The 16,347-nt window shown below is 36.1% G+C and overlaps 1 protein-coding gene and 1 long non-coding RNA gene across 2 annotated transcripts; both read left to right on the top strand.

The window, feature by feature from the left end:
- LOC110270271 lies at positions 1-1,550 on the top strand. The gene is made up of 2 exons (XR_002359615.1): positions 1-59; positions 314-1,550. It is a non-coding gene; the product is annotated as an uncharacterized LOC110270271 (long non-coding RNA).
- Positions 1,921-4,359, top strand: LOC107633481 (tubulin-folding cofactor A-like). The gene is made up of 4 exons (XM_016337102.1): positions 1,921-2,042; positions 3,055-3,166; positions 3,375-3,461; positions 4,074-4,359. The coding sequence occupies exons 1-4, from the start codon at positions 1,921-1,923 to the stop codon at positions 4,173-4,175; spliced, it is 423 nt and encodes a 140-aa protein (XP_016192588.1). The 3' UTR covers positions 4,176-4,359.

Raw genomic sequence — 16,347 nt, 5'->3', positions numbered from 1 at the left:
TCTTCCATCTAATCTCAACTCGCTCTCTCAATTCTTCTCGTAACCATCTCAAATTTCAGGTGTATATATATATATATATCCTGATTTTGTGATTCTGTTCTTCGTGATAAATCTTAGGTCTCAATTTTTCTGTGCTAGTTTTAGGTTTATCATACTCTGCTTTTGTGCTTTGTTTGAATATGCATGTTTACTTTGATTTTGATGAATTATTTTCTGCAATCGAAGCTTCTTTGACCTAAAATTCATGGTAGGCCATTGCTTTCTATAGTTTTTAACTTTCATAGTTTGATATTGATTTTGATGAATTTTGCAGGTTTTCTCTAAAGAAAGGTGGAAGGGATGGTGATGATGGTATTGAAGAAGTGACTGTTTTAACATTAGTAGAGAAGTCCATGTTGTCCACGCTTCAAAGGGCTTCATTGGTAGAGAAGTCCAGGCAAAAGTCACTGGAGAGGATGAGGGTTTTATCTGATGTACGTTGTTATTCTAAATTTTAAGTGATGTGGTTACACTGCTTATGCCTTGGTTAAGGAAGCTTATTAAATATTGTTTTGTTAGGCACTAACAACCAGTAACTATGGTTCTGAACCTATGCTTCAAAATTGTGAAATTTCTATAAGCACCGGCTTTATTCAAGTGGATGGTCGTGTTCTGCCTTCACCAAGGGTATTTAATATTTCTTTTTGTCATTGTGCTCTTGAAACTTGTTTATTGTGTGTTGCCTTGTTGTTCTATTTGAACTTGGTGACCTGAGGTTTTCTTAATTATGACTTGGAAGGTCCCTGAAGAATATAGTACTAAATTTAATGGATCTTCTATTTTAAAGGTATAAAATTCTAATTCTTCCTCATATTAATCATCTAAATGTTAGTAGTTATTAACACATAAGTTTTCTTGTTGAACTGGTGGCAGAGATGTAGTTCCAATGCACACTTCTGAAACAGCAAGTGGGAGAGGGGGGCACGGTTTGATTCGATTTGGTTAGAGCGATGGATGAAAGAAAGAGAAAACAGAGATGACGATGAGGAGAAGATGAGTGACAAGATTTTGGAAGTAGACACATGGAAACCACCACTAAGGTCATTGAAAGGAAAAGAAGAAGTGTGTTCAAGAATTGCCGATAACAGCCCACAAATATTATTGTCTTCGTCATCATCTAGGAGGCACAGTGCTCCTTCCATGGCAATGCAGGGCACCCCAACTACATGTCTAACACGCACTCTTCTAGAGCTAAGGTTAGATCACAGAGTGCACCAAGATAGAGACTTGATTATGATAGATACAGATATGCTTGTTCCAATAATACTCTTCTTCATTATCATTCACATTTAAGGAGTAAGGTGTCAAGTAGTCGTTTCAATAGAATTGGGGTTACCAATTTAAGGTGACATTGCTTGCATGCATGTCTTTGAATATATCTTTATGCACACTAAATAATAATATTCATTATCAATGCTTTTGTAATTTCTCATCAAGCTATATATAGTAACGGACTAAGCTGTCTTGTCTACAACTATTCATCTTAGCAAAAAGGTACGTTGCTAGCTACTCTCAAATTCCATGTATAAATTCTTGCCTATATCATCAGTGCTTGACCTGATTCTTGGATGTGATTTTATCGAGAAGCATCAGTGCTTGAACTCCTATGTTAAAATTTTTTGAATGAACCCGCAGGTTTTTAGCTTTGCCATTCAGTTTGCCGTTCTGTGTACTATATTTCTTAGTGTTTTAAGCTTTTAGCTCAATCTAAAACATACCCATTATTTGATAGTTTTTCATTAGTTTTCCAAAAATTCAACCTTTTTCTTTACGAAACCCTTTTTTCCCAGTCTCTCATTAGCAGTTACCAACCCCCCCAAAAAAGAAAAAAAAGAAAGTTGTTGAAGTTATAGTGATTTGAAGAAGGGTTATCAATCATAAATGGATAGTAGTAGTGGAATTGAGAGCAATGGGCGTGTGCCACTTTCAGCGGTTGTTGCAGATTGTGTGAAACGGTGGTTTAGAGACACTCTGAAAGAAGCTAAAGCTGGGGACATAAACATGTAGGTCTTAGTAGGTCAGATGTATTACAGTGGTTATGGTGTTCCCAGAAATGACCAGAAGGTGTGTTTTTTCTTTTATTTTGGTTATGGTTATTAGTTATTACAAATTAATAATGCTTTTCAATCAATTTTCATTGCATTGGACTTTCTTTAGCTTGTTAAGAGTTTGAGGTTCTGTTGTATTATACTATTTGAGAATGTCCATATTAATTGACAATAGAATCTTCAGGTGGTGACTACGAAAAATTGAAGAAAAATATTAGCATTCTCCATTGGTCTTAATTTTAGTAATGAGATCAATTTTGATGTTGATAATGCATATACACTATTAGGCAATCAAATCTTGTATGTTATATAACTTTTAAGATAGTGGGGATAAGACTTAAGAGTCAAATAATTTCAATGACCGAGTTATATATGAATAGATGACTGTCTATTTAGTTAGGTATGCACAATTAGATGCACTTAAATGGATGCTTCATGTGGAGTTGTGGACACATCTATAATAGCAGCATAGAATGCTTTATCATGGATGTAAATCTAATATCCATGCTTAAATGGAGGCTTCTTCAGTTGGCTTCTTCACTTAAACACAGTCTTTGTCTTCTTCAATGGAGGCTTCTTCAGCTGGTTCTGCTTCTGCTTTGAACCTGCATCATCATCCCTAATGTTGTCTCGCATTCTTCATCGATGCCTGGGATCTACGATGGACTTCTTCAATTAGAGTGAGAAATCGCACTACACATCTATAATCGCACTCCTTAAGTGGCTCTTTTGCTCAAGTACCTAACGAGACCAAGAAAAATCTCTTGATTGTTTAGTTTAGTAGTTCTTCAATATGGATAAAACTTCAGAAGTGTAATGCTACAATCTCGTTAGTAGTTCTTCAATATGGATAAAACTTCACTGCAATAAGTCCACTTATAATCATGCATGAATTTATAAGAATCATATCCAAAGGTAAAACAAGCAAGGTTTGAGATAAATAAATTTAGAGCTATAGTAATTCCAGCAATCAAGTATCTACTCTATTAGTATCTTGTGAGAAGGAAGTTGAGAGAAAAACTGCAAAAACTGCTGACATGAAGGAGAAGGGTGCTGACCCTTATGATCTCAAGCAACAGGTATCTAATTTCAATTTATCTATTTATGCAAAAAAAAATATGTGATTGTTTTTAAATATAGTTATTATTAGATTGAAGTTTTTAAATTGTACATCCTAGTAGGGTGTGGATTTTCCTCCTTAATTGTTTTTAGAAAATCACTAAGGTCAGTGATGATACGGTGAATAATGATTACAAGTTTTGTTTGTTGACTTGATATTTTGGACAGGAAAATGTGCTGGCTGAGTCTAGGATGATGATTCCTGATTGCCACAAGTGCCTTGAGGCCGCACTCGCGGATTTAAAAGGAGCATTGGTAATGTACATTTTCTTGTTTTCTTTTTCCATGGTTATTAACTTATGCCTTAGTTTTGTGCTGTTTTCTCATGTTGCAAACATTTTACATGCTTTGCATTTCATGCCTTGGATTTTTGTTTCCAATGGATGATGGTATTGGTACCCATTAATGATGTTATGAGTTGGGTTATCTTTGAGTTGATTAGTGCGGTATTTGTTGATTTGATTCCTGTGTGTCCCTTCATTTTTATTCATCTAATCATAATCTCAATGTGATAAACAACTTATTTATTTTATTAGTGGAAGATTGAGGCACTGCTTTGATTGGTACTCTGCCAAAAAATTTTATAACAAAATCTTTTCCAAAATGTATTAAACTGAAATATAGAAGTTGACAACTAAAGAGAAATCTATTGTGCAATTACTTTTGTTCTCTTAAGCAAGCCAATGAAGGTTCATTTATTTGTTTGAAATAATTTGTACTTCTTTCTTCATTATGTTTGATCTATATTTTTGTTTTGTTTTCTCTGTTTTCAAATAGCAAGTCCAAGTTGCGCATATGCTTAAAATTGAGTCTATATGTTATGCTTCTGATTCATGGCATGTGGGCCATTTTTATGTCCTCTTTTAGGCTGAGCTAGAGGAATCAAATGAGAAGGAAGGTTCTGAAATCGATGATGCTCGAAACACCATTGTTGAAGTTGAGAAAGTAGTTGGAACTACTGAAGCTTAGCTAGGTAGTTTAACCACTACTTTTGATTGTAGAAATTGAGCTTGTATTACATAGCTTCCATCTCACAGAAACAACCATACATGGGAATAGGTTATGAAACTTGTTTAACAAGATTTAATCTTCTCTAGTTATGTGCTGTTGAACATTTGAAAATGAATGAATATGACATCTTCTATAAGCCTCATATTTTTTTATTATTGGATTGTGCTGGCTTTTTTTTATATTGGCATAGAATAAATTTTTTAAAAGATATTTATCCAATTAGTGGGTAGAAGAGAAGACTGGTGGTCGAATACCTGCATCCACTGTTACTTCTGTTTCCATTGAACTTTTGAGGAAAGGAGGACAAGATGCAATTTGCCAGCATCTATGCAGTCTGAAAAAGGTATACAGAAATTGATAATGCACTTTAGTTTCTACATTCTTAAGTTATCAGAAGAAAACCACCAGTGACTTGACTTTGTCTTATTAGAATATTACGAATTAGTGTGTGTCTATTACCAGTCCCCTTACTGTGTTTCTATTGTAAAAGCAGGGTTCAGCATGTGTAGTTAATGCAGCTAGTGAAAGAGACATGGCTATATTTGCACTTTGAATAATCAAGGTAGAATTTCATTCATGTTAATTGTATTTATTTGGCCCTTTTGCATGATTGTTTACAGATGTTAATGCTGCTTTATTGTTTTGTCTTGTTAACAGGCAAAATTGATGGGAAATTGACATGCTCACAAGATGGATGCAAGAAAAATTAAATTAAGTGAAGCCCTCATCACAAAATCAATTTAGATCAAAATAAATTTATAAATGATTATCTCTTGTAAGAAATATATACTAATGATATTGGACTATTTAGAGGAGATTACTAAATGTCTTTGTTCTTGATACATTGTTAAAACCAAACATCATGTTTGATTCTATTGCTAATATCAAATATTAGTTATTTTAAAATACTATAAATGTTTGGATACAAGTTAGATAAAAACTAGATGAAAATTTGTATTCATTAAATTTATGTTTATTTTGTATGAAATTAAGTTTATTTTATAAGAAAAAAACATCTAAAAAAATGCTATTTTACCTTACTAACGGATTTACAGACGAATTTTCTGTTTGTATTCAGAGTGTGGGATGATTTTCCAAGGTTCAAATTACAAACAAAAAATCTATCAGAAAATATGTTGCCAATTACCGACGGAAAATCCGTTTGTAATTACTGACGGAAAATCCGTCTGTAATTACCGTTAGAAAATTTGTCGAAAAGTTCGCCGATTCAGGGAAATGGAGGACAGAATTTACCGAGAAAAAATCCGTCGGTAATTTTTTGACAAAAAAAATCCGTCGGTAACCAAAAATCCGTCTGTAACAAAGACTAAATCTGTCTGTAAATCTATCTGTATTAAGCAATTTTCTAGTTGTGTCCCCTTCACGATCCTACTCAAGGTGCCACAGACAAGGCAGATCTTCCGGATCAGAGAGTGCTGCTTCTCTGACTCTAGCCTTAACGCCACAAAAACTTCACACACCCATAGTCAACGGGATTATATGTCACATATCTAAAGTTGCTCAGATGCTCTATAGGAATCTGCAATGCAATCTCTAGCTTTAGTTCAATGCTATCCAGGTAAGGAATCACACGGAATCCATGTAGAACAAGGGTGATTGTCACGGGTCATGGTGCACGAAATTGCGATCATCAACAATGGCGCCAAAGACTTGGTGCTCTCAAACGTGAATCACACTTTGTCACAACTATGCACAACTAACCAACAAGTGTACTGGGTCGTCCAAGTAATAAACCTTACGTGAGTAAGGGTCGATCCCACGGAGATTGTCGGCTTGAAGCAAGCTATGGTCACCTTGTAAATCTCAGTCAGGCGGATTCAAATGGTTATGGTGAATTGATAATAAAAAGATAAATAAAACATTTGATGCTCAAAGCCTTGGATCCTTTTTATTACCCTTGCCTTTTGGTTTTAAGGGCTATTGGCTTTTTGCTCTTGCCTTTTGGTTTAAAGAGCTTTTGGCTTTTTCTGCTTGCTTTTTTTCTTTTTCTTTCTCTCTTTTTTTTTTTTGCCATTTTTCTTTTCTCTTTTTTTTTTGCAAGCTTTTCTCTATTCACTGCTTTTTCTTGCTTCAAGAATCAATTTTATGAATTTTCAGATTATCAATAACATTTCTCCTTTTTCATCATTCTTTCAAGAGCCAACATATTTAACATTCATAAACCACAATATCAAAAGGCATATGCACTGTTCAAGTATTCATTCAGAAAACAAAAAGTATTGTCACCACATCAAAATAATTAAACTAGTTTCAAGGATGAATTCAAAACCATGTACTTCTTGTTCTTTTGTAATTAAAACAGTTTTCATTTAAGAGAGGTGATGGATTCATAGGACATTCTTTAAGACATAGACATTTAAACACTAATGATCATATAGTAAAGACACAAACATAATTAAAACATAAGGCTCAAAAACCGAAAAACAGGAAAATAAGAACAAGGAGATTAAGGAATGGGTCCACCTTAGTGAGGGTGGCGTCTTCCTCTTCTTGAAGAACCAATGGTGCTCTTGAGCTCCTCTATGTCTCTTCCTTGTCTTTGTTGCTCCTCTCTCATAGCTCTTTGATCTTCTCTAATCTCATGGAGGATGATGGAGTGCTCTTGGTGCTCCATCCTTAGTTGTCCCATGTTGGAGCTTAATTCTCCTAGGGAAGTGTTGATTTGCTCCCAATAGTTTTGTGGAGGGAAGTGCATCCCTTGAGGTATCTCAAGGATTTCATGGTGAGGAATTTCCTCATACTCTTGTTGAGGTCCATGATCTCTTGATGTGCAGTCAAATGCTCTACTATTGAGCTATGGACCCTTGAGATGAATCTCTTCATCTCTCATGACTCGAAGGTGGAAGCTTTTGCCTTTCTTTTCCTCTTTCTTGAGGTTTCTCTGGCCTTAGGTGCCATTAATGGTTATGGAAAAACAAAAAGCAATGCTTTTACCACACCAAACTTAGAAAGTTTGCTCGTCCTTGAGAAAAGGAAGAAAGAGGAGGGGTAGATGGGGATCCTGTGAGGTCCACAGATTCTGTGGGGGATCCTGTGGGATCCACAGATCCAATGGGGTCAAGGACTTAACATCTCTGCTCCAATTAGGTGTGTAAAACGCCCTTGCTGTGCAATCCTGGCGTTTAACGCCAGACTACTACTTGTTTCTGGCGTTAAACGCCCAAATGTAGCCTGTTTCTGGCGTTTAACGCCAGGTAGATGCTTGTTTCTGGCGTTAAATGCCAGACAGATACTTGTTTCTGGCGTTTAAATGCCAGAATGCTCCTCCTCCAGGGTGTGCTATTTTTAATGCTGTTTTTTATTCTATTTTTGATTTTTCAGTAGTTTTTGTGACTCCACATGATCATCAACCTAATAAAACAAGAAATAACAAAAAGAAAATAAAATAGATATGATTAAATAACATTGGGTTGCCTCCCAACAAGCGCTTCTTTAATGTCAATAGCTTGACAGTGAGCTCTCATGGAGCCTCACAGATAATCAGAGCAAGGTTGGAACCTCCCAACACCAAACTTAGAGTTTGACTGTAGGGGCTTTGGTTGACTCTGCAATGAGAGAAGCTTTTCATGCTTCCTCTCCATGGTTACAGAAGAAGATCCTTGAGTTTTAAACACAAGGTTTTCCTCATTCAGTTGAAGGACCAACTCTCCTCTGTCCACATCAATCGCAGCTCTTGCTGTGGCTAGAAAGGGTCTTCCAAGGATGATGGACTCATCATCATCCTTCCCAGTGTCTAGGATTATGAGATCAGCAGGGATGTAAAGGCCTTTAACCTTTACTAACACGTCCTCTACTAGTCCATAAGCCTGTTTTCTTAAGTTGTCTGCCATCTCTAATGAGATTTTAGCATCTTGCACCTCAAAGATCCCAAGTTTCTCCATTACAGAGAGTGGCATTAAGTTTATTCCTGACCCCAGGTCACACAGAGCTTTCTCAAAGGTCATGGTGCCTATGTTACAGGGAATTAGGAATTTACCAGGATCCTGTTTCTTTTGAGGTAATTTTTGCCTATCCAATGCATTCAGTTCATTGGTGAGCAAGGGAGGTTCATCTTCCCAAGTCTCATTACGAAATAATTTGGCATTTAACTTCATGATTGCACCAAGGTACTTAGCAACTTGCTCTTCAGTAACTTCTTCATTCTCTTCAGAAGAAGAATACTTATCAGAGCTCATGAAGGGCAGAAGGAGGTTCAATGGAATCTCTATGGTCTCTAGATGAGCCTCAGATTCCTTTGGTTCCTCAAGGGGATACTACCTATTGGTCACTGAACGTCCCAGGAGGTCTTCCTCACTAGGATTTACGTCCTCCTCCTCCCTTGTAGGTTCGGTCATGATGGTCAAATCAATGGCCTTGCACTCTCTCTTTGGATTTTCTTCTGTATTGCTTGGGAGAGTACTAGGAGGAGTTTCAGTGATCCTTTTACTCAGCTGGCCCACTTGTGCCTCCAAGTTTCTAATGGAGGACCTTGTTTCATTCATGAAACTCAAAGTGGCCTTAGATAGATCAGAAACTATATTTGCTAAGCTAGATGGATTCTGCTCAGAATTCTCTGTTTGTTGCTGAGTGGATGATGGAAAAGGCTTGCTATTGCTAAACCTGTTTCTTCCACCATTATTAAAGCCTTGTTAAGGCTTTTGTTGATCCTTCCATGAGAAATTTGGATGATTTCTCCATGAAGGATTATAGGTGTTTCCATAGGGTTCCCCCATGTAATTCACCTCTGCTATTGCAGAGTTCTCAGAATCATAAGCTTCTTCTTCAGAAGATGCCTCTATAGTACTGTTGGATGATTCCTTCAATCCATTCAGACTCTGAGAGATCATATTGACTTGCTGAGTCACTATTTTGTTCTAAGCCAATATGGCATTCAGAGTATCAATTTCAAGAACTCCCTTCCTCTGAGGCGTCCCATTACTCACAGGATTCCTTTCAGAAGTGTACATGAACTGGTTATTTGCAACCATGTCAATGAGTTCCTGAGCTTCTGCAGGTGTTTTCTTTAGGTGAATGGATTCGCCTGTAGAATGGTCTAATGACATCTTAGATAATTCAGACAGATCATCATAGAATATATCCAGGATGGTCCATTCTGAAAGCATGTCAGAAGGACACTTTTTGGTCAGTTGCTTGTATCTCTCCCAAGCTTCATAGAGGGATTCACCTTCTTTTTGTCTGAAGGTTTGAACATCCACTCTAAGCTTGCTAAGCTTTTGAGGAGGAAAGAACTTGGCTAAGAAAGCCGTAACCAGCTTATCCCAAGAGTTCAGGCTATCCTTAGGTTGAGAGTCCAACCATATTCTAGCTCTGTCTCTTACAGTAAACGGGAAAAGCATAAGCCTGTAGACCTCGGGATCAACCCCATTTGTCTTAACAGTATCACAGATCTGCAAAAATTCAGTTAAGAACTGAAAAGGATATTCTGATGTAAAATTCAGTTAAGAACTGAAAAGGATATTTTGATGCAAAAATTCAGTATCATCAGAGAAACTAATTGAGGTTTTAGCTCAAAATTGTTTGCTCCAATGGCAGGGATTGAGATGCTTCTTCCATGTAAATTAGAATTTGGTGCAGTAAAGTCACCAAGCATCTTCCTTGCATTGTTATTATTTTTGGCCATGTCTCCTTCATTTTCGAAAATTTCTGTCAGATTTTCTCCAGAGAGTTGTGCTTTAGCTTCCCTTAGCTTCCTCTTCAGAGTTCTTTCAGGTTCAGGATCAGCCTCAACAAGAATGTTCTTATCCTTGTTCCTGCTCATATGAAAAAGAAGAGAACACAAAAGAAAATATGGAATCCTCTATGTCACAGTATAGAGATTCCTTTATGTAAGTATAAGAAGAGAAGAGTAGCAAAAAGAAAAAGATAAGAATCCAAACACAGGGGAGAGGAATGGGTTCGAATTCTTGAGTGAAAGAGGGGTGTTAGTAGATGAATAAATAAACAGAAGGGGATGAGAGATGAGAATTTTCGAAAATAATTGAAAAGAAAAATTATTTTTGTTTTTAATTTAAATTTAAAGTTAAAATTCAAAAATTAAGAAAGGAAAACAAAATTAAATCAAATTAAAATTTAAAACAATATTTAATTAAAAAGGAATTTTGAAAAAAAGGGAAGGGATTTTCGAAAATTAGAGAGAGAGGGTTAGTTAGGTAGTTTTGAAAAAGATAAGAATCAAACAAAAAGTTAAGTGGTTAATTGAAAAAGATTTGAAAATCAAATTTTGAAAAGAAGTTAGAAAAGATTTTGAAAAAGATGTGATTGAAACTTATTTTGAAAAAGATTTGAAAAAGAAATTTAAAAAGATTTGATTTTGAAAATTAAAGTTGATTACTTGACTAACAAGAAACAAAAAAGATAGGATTTAAAATTTAAAGATTGGACCTTTCTTAATAGGCAAGTAACAAACTTTAAAATTTTTGAATCAATCACATTAATTGTTAGTAAAGATTTTGAAATTATGAAACAAAATAAGAAAAAGATTTTTGAAAATCAATTTGAAATTTTCGAAAATCATAAGAGAAAAATGAAAAAGATTTGATTTTTGAAAAAGATTTGAAAAAGATAGAATTTTTAAATTGAAAAATTGACTTGACTCATAAGAAACAACTAAATTTTACAAAGTTTTGAAAAATTCAACTCAAATTTTCGAAAATTTATGAGAGAATATGGGAAAGATATTTTTTTTATTTTTGAATTTTTAATGAAGAAAGAGAAAAATAATAAAAAGACTCAATGCATGAAAATTTTGGATCAAAACAAATGATGCATGCAAGAACACTATGAATGTCAAGATGAACACCAAGAACACTTTGAATGTCAAGATGAACACCAAGAACTTATTTTTAAAAATTTTTAAGAAAATAAAAACATGCAAGACACCAAACTTAGAAATTTTCAATGTTGAGACATTAATAATTCAAAAATGCATATGAGAAACAAGAAAAGATGCAAAACAAGAAAAATTAAAGATCAAATAAGAAGACTTACCAAGAACAACTTGAAGATCATGAAGAATGTAATGCATGAATTTTTGAAAAATGCAAGAAAGAGATAAACATGCAATTGACACCAAACTTAAAAATTGACTCTAGACTCAAATAAGAAACATCAAATTTTTGGTTCTTATGATTTTATAAAAAATTTTTGGATTTTTTTCAAAAATTCTTTTAAAAAGGAAAATAAGGATTTCAAAATTTTTAATAGGAATTCCAGGAATCTTGCAATGTTAGTCTAAAACTCCGGTCCAGGAATTAGACATGGCTCACTAGCCAGCCAAGCTTTCAGTGAAAGCTCCGGTCTAAAACACTAGACATGGCCAATAGCCAGCCAAGCTTCAGCATACATAGTTCAAGCATGTAAAGAAGAAGCCTCAGTCCAAAAGAATTTAGACATGGCTTTAGAGCCAGCCAGGCTTCAACATATCTCATGAAATTCCAAAATTCCTTCTTAAAAATTTTGAAGAACATGGAATAAAAATTTTTTTTTGAATTTTTTTTCCTTGAAAATATTTCTTTTATTTTTTCGAAAATAAGAATAATAAAAATAAAAAGATTAAAATTAAAATAAAATTACCTAATCTGAGCAACAAGATGAACCGTCAGTTGTCCAAACTCGAACAATCTCCGGCAACGGCGCCAAAAACTTGGTGTTGTTGCTGGACCAAAAACATGGCACTGTTGTTGCCGAAAACAAATGCGAAATTGTTGTTCCCTCCCCGGCAACGGCGCCAAAAACTTGGTGCACGAAAATGCGATCATCAACAATGGCACCAAAGACTTGGTGCTCTCAAACGTGAATCACACTTTGTCACAACTTCGCACAACTAACCAGCAAGTGCACTGGGTCGTCCAAGTAATAAACCTTACGTGAGTAAGGGTCGATCCCACGGAGATTGTCGGCCTGAAGCAAGCTATGATCACCTTGTAAATCTCAGTCAGGCGGATTCAAATGGTTTTAGAGATTTGATAATTAAAAGATAAATAAAACGTAAAATAAAGATAGAGATACTTATGTAATTCATTGGTGAGAATTTCAGATAAGCGTATAGAGATGCTTTTGTTCTTCCTGAACCTCTGCTTTCCTGCTGTCTTCATCCAATCATTCATACTCCTTTCCATGGAAAGCTGTATGTTGGGCATCACCGTTGTCAATGGCTACATCCCGTCCTCTCTGTGAAAATGGTCCAATGCGCTGTCATTGCATGGCTAATCATCTGTCGGTTCTCGATCATACTGGAATAGGATTTACTATCCTTTTGCGTCTGTCACTACGCCCAGCACTCGTGAGTTTGAAGTTCGTCACAGCCATCCCTTATCAGATCCTACTCGGAATACCACAGACAAGGTTTAGACTTTCCGGATCTCAGGAATGGCCGTCCATGGGTTCTAACTTATACCACTAAGACTCTAATATCTCGGACTCGGTCCCATGTATTAGATATATAAGAGATACTCATTCTATCTCATCTTCATGTAGAACGGAAGTGGTTGTCAGGCATGCGTTCATAGGTGAGAATGGTGATGAGCGTCACATAATCATCACATTCATCATGTTCTTGGGTGTGAATGAATATCTTAGAATAGGAATAAGCTTGAATTGAATAGAAAAATATTAGTACTTTGCATTAATTCATGAGGAACAGCAGAGCTCCACACCTTAATCTATGGTGTGTAGAAACTCTACCGTTGAAAATACATAAGTGATGAAGGTTCAGGCATGGCCGAATGGCCAGCCCCCATAAAGGTCTAAGATAGCATAAAACTGATCAAAGATGTAAATACAATAGTAAAAAGTCCTATTTATGCTAAACTAGTTACTAGGGTTACAGAGATAAGTAAATGATGCAGAAATCCACTTCCGGGGCCCACTTGGTGTGTGCTTGAGCTGAGCATTGAGCTTTACACGTGTAGAGGCTTCTCTTGGAGTTGAACGCCAGTTTGTAACCTGTTTTTGGCGTTTAACTCCACTTTGCAACCTGTTTCTGGCGTTTAACTCTAGAATAGGGCAGGAAGCTGGCGTTAAACGCCAGTTTGCATCGTCTAAACTCGAGCAAAGTATGGACTATTATACATTGATGGAAATCCCAAGATGTCTACTTTCCAACGCAATTGAGAGGGCGCCAATTGGGCTTCTATAGCTCCAGAAAATCCACTTCGAGTGCAGGAGGGTCAGAATCCAACAGCTTTTGCAGTCCTTTCTCAGCCTCTGAATCAGATTTTTTTGCCCAGGTCCCTCAATTTCAGCCAAAAAATACCTGAAATCACAGAAAAATACACAAACTCATAGTAAAGTCCAGAAATGTAATTTTTATTTAAAAACTAATAAAAATATACTGAAAACTAATTAAATCATACTAAAAACTATGTAAAAACAATGCCAAAAAGCGGATAAATTATCCGCTCATCAGGTCACCCTCAATTCATAAGATGAAGAACGAGGTTGCATAAGAGAATAGAATCAGACATATTGAATGAAAATTATTGATCCATGAAACTCAGCAGAGCTCTTAACCTTAACCTTAGGAGGTTAGTGACTCATGCTAATAGAAAAATACAATGAAAGGTTCGAATGGGCAAGAATTCGGTAACAAGGGTGAACTCTTGTATATAAATACTGATCTGCTAACTAAGAATTATAGAAATATGATAGACTAGACTTAGGAGTGCGAAAATTCACTTCTGGGGCCCACTTGGTGAGTGTTTGACCTGAGCTTTGAGTGTCTCCACGAGCTAGGGTCCCTTAAGGGCATTGAACGCTGGCTAGGGACCCCCTAAAGGGCGTTCGACGCCAGCTACCTCCTTGTGGGCGTTGGACGCCAGGACTAGGGCTGGTGGCTGGCGTTGAACGCCAGTTTTGGGCCTTTATTTTTGAAACAAAGTATGGACTATTATATATTTCTGGAAAGCCCTGAATGTTAGTTTTCCATAACCATTGAGAGAGCGCGATTTGGACTTCTGTAACTCTAGAAAAGCTCCTTCAAGTGCACGAAGGTCAGATCCTGACAGCATCTGCAGTCCTTTCTCTGCTTCTGAATCAAACTTCTGCTCAAGCTCCTCAATTTCAGCCAGAAAACACCTGAAATCACCATAAAACACACAAACTCAAAGTAGAATCTAAAAATGTGAATTTTGCACTAAAACCTATGAAAACATAATAAAACTTAAATAAAATATAATGAAAACTATATGAAAATGATGCCAAAAAGCATATAAAATCCACTCATCAATGTGCTGAGACGAAGCTCCAACATGTTCAGTAACATCATCGACATTTTCTTCCAAATCTTGCTGATCTTGATTACTAGATAATGTGTCATAGAACTCACGTCTAGCTTTCCTTCTTAGAAATCTCCTATGAGTACTTCGGCTGACAGTAAGAATCCAATCACCCTCGTCGCCATCAACTTATCCTTGGGATGCATCAATTCCAGCAGCCACCATGATCTTCCCTTCAATATTTATCTCCTTTTTCTTAGGTTGATATTTCTTAGGCTAATATTTCTTAGGCTTACTTGATCCGAGGAAGTTTCACTTTTCTGTTTCGCTGAACCATCTTCTAAGTGACCTTCTTGAGAAACAACGTTCAGGTTTAAGTCCCTCAAAGGAAGGATCCTTGAATTGGAATTCGACTTGTCCTCGGCTTGATGTTTTAACGCTTCCCACTCTTCCAAATTAGGCACATTAGAACCCCACCTCGGCATGTCCTTCTCAAGCAACCTCGGAATGTTCACCGGTTGAATAGGAGATGGACTTCTCCTGATATTTTGTGCCCCGTCTAGAGTGTAAGTCAAAGCTAATGAGTTTGAGATCAACATCTAAAAGAGTTTGCACGTCACCAGTAGCAGCCCTAGCAAACTTGACAACTACAACATTCCATTGGTAATATAAGTTAGAAGCCAATACACACAATCGGTTCACAAATAATGATGCATAAGCTATCAATCATTTTGATGATGTCATGTACTTTTTGCAAAAGAAAAAAAAGTAAATTCTATAACGCTTATAATTTAGTGTTTAACTTATTTTTTTATGACAAAGTTTGAATATTTAATAATTATTTATTTTTATATTTTTAAAATTAAATATTAATTTTTAATTCTTTTGATAAGTTAGACAAATACTAATAATTGTTGGGCCAGGGTATGAGCAGTACCCCTGCTTAAGCCTGGATTCTTTTATGAGTCGGGATCAAGCATTTTGCGGCTTCTGCTATGGACGTTGGGTAATAGTAATTTGGTCTACCCAACGTGTTCAAAAATTTGAATGTTAATGTATTTTAATGTGACGCAGCAGTTGTTTCTTGGAATCCGCGCACGTTTAAAGAGGAGTAAAGGAGCCTCTTTTGGTTCACTGTCTCTTATAAAAGACCTTTCAGTTCTTCTTCTCCTTCTTCTTAATCTACTTCCTTTTTTTCTTTCAAAAAAGATCTTCTTTGTGTTCTTCGATCATTTCTGTTATTCTCAAGATTTCTTTATCTTGATTTCTGAAGCACTTTTGTTTATTGCTGTCAAGAAGGGGATCGTCCGTGGTTTTTGCTGCTTCAGACGTGCCTTACTTCTTTTTCACAGTCTTCATCGAGGTTGGTCTTGTTTTCTCTTTTCTTGTACCCTTATTTTTATTGCCTGGGATTTACTTTTCCTCTTTTATTTGGGTTTTTTACCTCTGCTGTCATTGTCCTCTTTTCCTTTTTTGCTGAGGAAAGTTTTGCTTTGTTGTACTGTTTGTGTGAAAATGTCTCTGAAAAGATTTCAAAAAGACTCTCTTTTTCTGAAATAATTTTCTTTTGTATATGACTGTGGTTGTGACTCTGTTGATTGTGTGTTGTGTTGCCCCAAATGGTGTTGTTTTGATGCGACGAGGATGCATAGGGAGATGCCATTTGACTACTTTGTAAAAAAATTCTTTTTGAAAAGAAGTGGCTCTTTTTGGTTTTCCTGTTTTGCCTGACCTGCTTTGGACGAGTTCTGACTTCTTGTAGTAACGGCCTTCTTTATTTTTGCGTTTGTAGGTATAGCGTTTATGTCTCGCCGTGTTATTTTGAATATGTTGACTAAGGTTCTCCTTGCTCTTTGGGTTTGGGTAGTGATGCGTGAGCATCTTTCCTACCTTTT

Source organism: Arachis ipaensis, chromosome B03 (assembly GCF_000816755.2).
Source record: "Arachis ipaensis cultivar K30076 chromosome B03, Araip1.1, whole genome shotgun sequence".
Taxonomy (NCBI): Eukaryota; Viridiplantae; Streptophyta; class Magnoliopsida; order Fabales; family Fabaceae; genus Arachis; species Arachis ipaensis.
The sequence above is the reverse complement of the archived record's forward strand: the minus strand, read 5'-3'. Positions and strand labels throughout refer to the sequence as shown.

Excerpts from the sequence above, each read along its gene's own strand:
- LOC107633481 (XM_016337102.1), top strand. The coding sequence starts at position 1,921 with ATGGATAGTAGTAGTGGAATTGAGAGCAATGGGCGTGTGCCACTTTCA. Across the intron at positions 2,043-3,054 it reads AAAGCTGGGGACATAAACAT|CAATCAAGTATCTACTCTAT; the intron begins GTAGGTCTTAGT and ends TAGTAATTCCAG. Across the intron at positions 3,167-3,374 it reads CTTATGATCTCAAGCAACAG|GAAAATGTGCTGGCTGAGTC; the intron begins GTATCTAATTTC and ends TATTTTGGACAG.